The sequence below is a fragment of the Emiliania huxleyi genome (assembly GCF_000372725.1).
Source record: "Emiliania huxleyi CCMP1516 chromosome Unknown EMIHUscaffold_183, whole genome shotgun sequence".
NCBI lineage: Eukaryota > Haptophyta > Isochrysidales > Noelaerhabdaceae > Emiliania > Emiliania huxleyi.
Window position 1 is genome coordinate 96,802 of NW_005200754.1, and position 4,493 is coordinate 101,294.

Here is a 4,493-nt window from a genome sequence, read left to right on the forward strand (position 1 = left end):
AGCAGGACACATGCTCATGCAAACAGTGCGAGAACTTGGTTGCGCCGCTTAGTGGCGGCGCTGCTTTAGAGGAAGCGGCAGCGTGGGAAGCACAGCAGATGGAGGCGGCGCGGCATGCCAAGGAGCTGCAATCGCAGTACTGGGGGCGGCAGCGCCAGCAACGAGCAAGGAGAGACTGGCGGAGGTTGAGCGGCTGAGTGCAGCAAGGGCCAAGGGCAAGAAAAAGGAATGTGGGCGTGGGCGATACGGGCGCCGCTAGGCTCAACGAGGAGATGCTGTGCAGTTAGAGAGCTCGTAGCGAGCTCGATTTTGGATGAGAATTTAGATGAGAAATCCCTCAATTTTGAGAAAAAACGCCAAAAAATCGGCGCCTGCGGCGGGCCAGCCTCCGGCGGCGCCTGCGGCGGGCCGCTGGGGCTTCCTCCCCAGACCCCGTTTACACCCGAGCTATGCCCCACGACCTGAGCCGGAGCCGCTCGACGGCACGCCGCCGCCCTCGTGCACGCACGCCGCCTGCGGTTCCTTTTTTACCCATCTCGCACAGTAGAGGTGTCCGTTTTTATTTATTTACACAAGCAAAAAAGTGACTTCACGTTGCGCATTTCTCTTATTTAATCGCAGCTCTCTAAATCTCCCTCTCTCCATTGGCCGTGCCCGTGGGCGACGGCCGGCCGTGCTGCAGGATACAGGCGGCTCGGGCCCTCAGCTGAACGAGATTTGGCAGCGAACGGCGCCGCACGGGATGCGGTGGCGCCGGCGACCGGCCTGCTGCCGCAGTTGGGGCGGCCCTCGGGCTCCCGTTCTCGGAGCGCTGGCTGGAGAACTGCGGTGCCGCGCTGAGGGTCACGCGCTCGTTGGAAGAGCGTGCCGTGGCAGCCAGGATGGCGGCGCTAGTCGCCGGCGCGGAGTCGCGCCTTGATGCCGGCGCCGCCGAGCCAAACACGTCGAAGCACCTCACGACCTGACCGCTTCGCACTGCGAGCAGGCCGGCCGTCTCCGCGTCTAGCGTGTTGATACGATCGAGGAGGTCGACACCGTTAGCGTTGCCGCGGAAGGACACCTCCATATCGCGCGCAACCTCGTCCGACGCTACGATGAAGCAGGCGACGCATAGGACGGGAAGCGGCGTGTAGAGGCCAAGGGCGGGCAGGAACTCGAGCGGCAGCATTAGCATGTAGATGACGGCGAGCCCGACCATGTAGTAGTGAAAGAGCGTAGGCACTCGCGGTGGCGCGTGCAGGGACTCGATCGCCTCAAAGTCTCGAGAGAGCTGCGTGACTTGTGCGTCCACGGCGAGTGCATAGTGGACCATTTGAAACCTGCCGCCGCGACGCTGAATCTCAGTGAGCACCTCGCGCATCCAAAAGACGACCAAGGTGAGGCGCGTCCTCTCGGGGAAGGCCTCGCGGACGCCGCCAGCGCCACGTCGGATCATCTTTGAGTCTCGGAGCTGGCGCAACTCGCTCGGCGTGATAAGGCCAATTTGCAAGTAGCGTTCGAGCTGCGATACCTCCGTGGCGGCGTCGCCATCTCGGGTCGCGACATGGGATACCATCAGGGCCGTCGCGAGCACGAGTAGGCGGCGCAAGTCTACGAGCATCCGGATCGTTGCTCGGTCATCGTTCCCGATATACCCGCAGAGCTGGCTTACCAATACGCGAGCAGTCGTGGTGAGCCGGAAAACTACCGCCCGCCCCTCATTCCACTTCTGGAGGGCAAGGGCCAGCCGGCTCGAGACGAGGTAGCCGAGGATTAACGTGGCCACCGAGAGGAGGAGAGACTGCAGCTGGCGCGAGTCGGAGTACTCGCTCTCGAGGAAGTCCAACAATTCCGCCTCGGAATTGCCGCCCGCGTGGCAGCGCTCCGCCCATCCTGGCAGCGCGAGTAGGAGCTCGAAGCCTGCATCGCATCGAATGTGATGCAACGACGTCCAAAAGACACCCGATGGCAATCCCAAGAGCAGTGCGCGGCAGGCAACGCGAGCGAAGAGCCGCTTGTGGTGAGACTTTGTCTTTGATTGCGGGGCAGGACGAGGCTTGGCGTCGTCGCTGCTGTAGTTGCCGCCGGCCACGTCCCTGCTGGCTGATGTCAGGCGGCGGAGGGAGCGCGAGGACAGGAGGTGTACGGGCAACGAAGTCTGCGAGCTGGTATGGTGGCCGCTCAGAATGTGGCGCCGGCGGTCGGCCACCTGAGACGTCTCGAACCCAGCAGCTTGGCCAGCAAAGCGCACCCGAGACGTCTCGGACGCCGCCCGGTTTCCAAGCGACAGGCGCGGGAGTGGCCGAAAGATGGAGGCGGGGGATAACCGGAGGCGGCCGGGGCTGCGGCCTGGGCTGTGGTCGCGGCAGCTGGGACTGTTTTGGGCGGTAGCGAGGCCCCGGAACCAGCTCTCGGATGCATTCTCAGATTCGTCGCTGAACGACGAGCCTTCAGAAAAGGTCGGCTGCCTAGACGCGCTATCGGCTGCGACATCGCTCGACATTTCGGCTTTCGCGCTGAAAGACGAGCCTTCAGAAAAGGTCGGCTGCCTAGACGCGCTATCGGCTGCGACATCGCTCGACATTTCGGCTTTCGCGCGCGCGTCTGCCGACTCTAAGGCACCGCCCGCCGCGCTAGTATTTCTTTTCTTCACGGATTTTCCGCATCGTTGGAACGTTTTGTGGGTGTCGCAAAAGCACAGCCTCGGGCCCGAGATCGCATGACATTACAGTGGCAGTCAACGCAACATGGGTGGGGTGCTGGGGTCACACACACACACACACACACTCAGCCAGGGAAGGAAGGAAGGTGAGTGAGCAAAGGGAGGGGGAGGCGCTCAATCGCCGTCCGTAAACGCGGCGAGCGCCTCCATCACAGTGATTCATGTGTGTGTGGGTTCGGTCACGATCATACCCGGAGGCGGCAGGCGGCACACAATTCTCTGTCTGTAAGTGCGCTCAGCTGGTTTTCGGACGTCGGGGGTCGCCTTGCTTCGTCAACTGGCGAAGCCAGTTGTGAAACTGATGAGTGATTTCCCCTCTTTAGAGCCCGGCTGTGAAGGGGTTTGCGACCGAACCCAAGCTCTCTTACTTGCACGCTGATAGCGCAGCTGTGGATTGTTCTTTCTGTGACGGTGGGACGTGGTGCGTGGTGGAGAAGCATGGGTGGAGCTCACGGCTATCTACCTGTGAAAGTGAACCAGCCTGTGTGTGAGGTGTGTAGAGACTAGAGTGTAGAGTAAGTAGAAAGTACTGACGTACACTTCAGACGATTCTTGGATCTTGCTTCATGCTTGTTCCGTGACCACGCCCGAGCTCTCGCGCCCGCTCCAGCACACTCAGGTCGGGTGTACGCACGCGCGTGCACACATTCCCTCGAATCTCGATCCAGACGCAATGCTACCGCTAAAAATGTGCGCTCACAGCGAGCGTAACACCGTATCTAATACGTAGGGTCGGACAGGGCACAGGGCTCCTCAGGGGCCTGCTACATGGAACATGCTACATACGCCTTCTCGGCGCGCCTATGGCGTCCGCGCAGCCGATCAGCATGAGTGGTAGACGAGCCCGCCTCCCTCCTTCTCGAACACATATGCGCCGCAGTCGCTGTCGACGCCGGCCGTTTTGAAGGGCCCGGCCGCCCAAACGAAGCTTTTGTAGCGCGCGTCGATTTCCTTAAGCGGGGTCGTGACGGGCGCCTCGGTGCAGCGAATCGCCTTCTGCAGCTCACGTACGATCAGCGGGTCCTCGTTGGTGTCGTCCTTCTTTACGAGCTGAAACGAGATTTCGCCACCGAGCACGAGCTTCTGCATTTTCTCAAATTTGAGGGTGGCCGCCGAATCGTCAGGCGAGACTGCCACGGCCTTCTTGTAAAGCGTTGAGTTGTCCTTCATCTGGTAAACAAAGGCCCCCTCCGGCGCGATTCCGACCGTGTCGTTGAGCTTCGACGGCGGCAGCCACGCAAACTTGACGTGTCCTGATGCCTCAAGCGACGGCAGTGTGATTGGGTAGAAGCAGTCGTCCGGCGGCACGTAGAAGTCCTTGGTCGAATCTTGGTCGAGGTCGCTGAGCTTTTCGGCGTAGACGAACTGCGCTGGGCAGGCGGGCATCGACGAGAATGCGACGGCGCTGGCGCTGGTGAAGGAGAGCATTCGAGTATCAATCAGAGATTGGGGCGATCGGCATCTGGCGTAGTGCCACGCCTGCTATTCACAGCACAAGCCCTCGCCGAGGGCTCGAGCATGCGCAGCGAAAAGCATTTCCGGACGGACCCCCGGTGTGAAAAAGTGAGGTGTGGTCTCTACTCGCCAGGATCGGCATCGTGGGATAATGGGCAAAAAATATTTTACAAAATTAAATTAAATACAAAGCAACGTGTTCGACCGAGCGGCTTGCTGTGCGGACGGCTTCTTGTGGCTCTCGTCGAGAGCGGTTTCTGGCCCCCGCGGGTGGCGATTTATGTGCCCTCCACTTCGTCAGTGTCTGAATCCACCGGCGTTCTTGTATTTCCCTGAC

The 4,493-nt window shown here is 60.9% G+C and overlaps 2 protein-coding genes across 2 annotated transcripts; both read right to left on the reverse strand.

Annotated features, from left to right (window-relative positions):
- Positions 1-847: 847 nt before the first annotated feature.
- EMIHUDRAFT_365332 (hypothetical protein) lies at positions 848-1,084 on the reverse strand (the record flags this gene model as incomplete). The annotated part of the gene is made up of 1 exon (XM_005782994.1): positions 848-1,084. A coding segment is annotated over one exon (237 nt), but the record flags the coding sequence as incomplete, so codon positions are not given.
- A 2,439-nt stretch (positions 1,085-3,523) lies between these two features.
- EMIHUDRAFT_232605 (hypothetical protein) lies at positions 3,524-4,129 on the reverse strand (the record flags this gene model as incomplete). The annotated part of the gene is made up of 1 exon (XM_005782995.1): positions 3,524-4,129. One exon carries the CDS (start codon positions 4,127-4,129, stop codon positions 3,524-3,526), a length of 606 nt encoding a protein of 201 aa, XP_005783052.1.
- Positions 4,130-4,493: the final 364 nt, after the last annotated feature.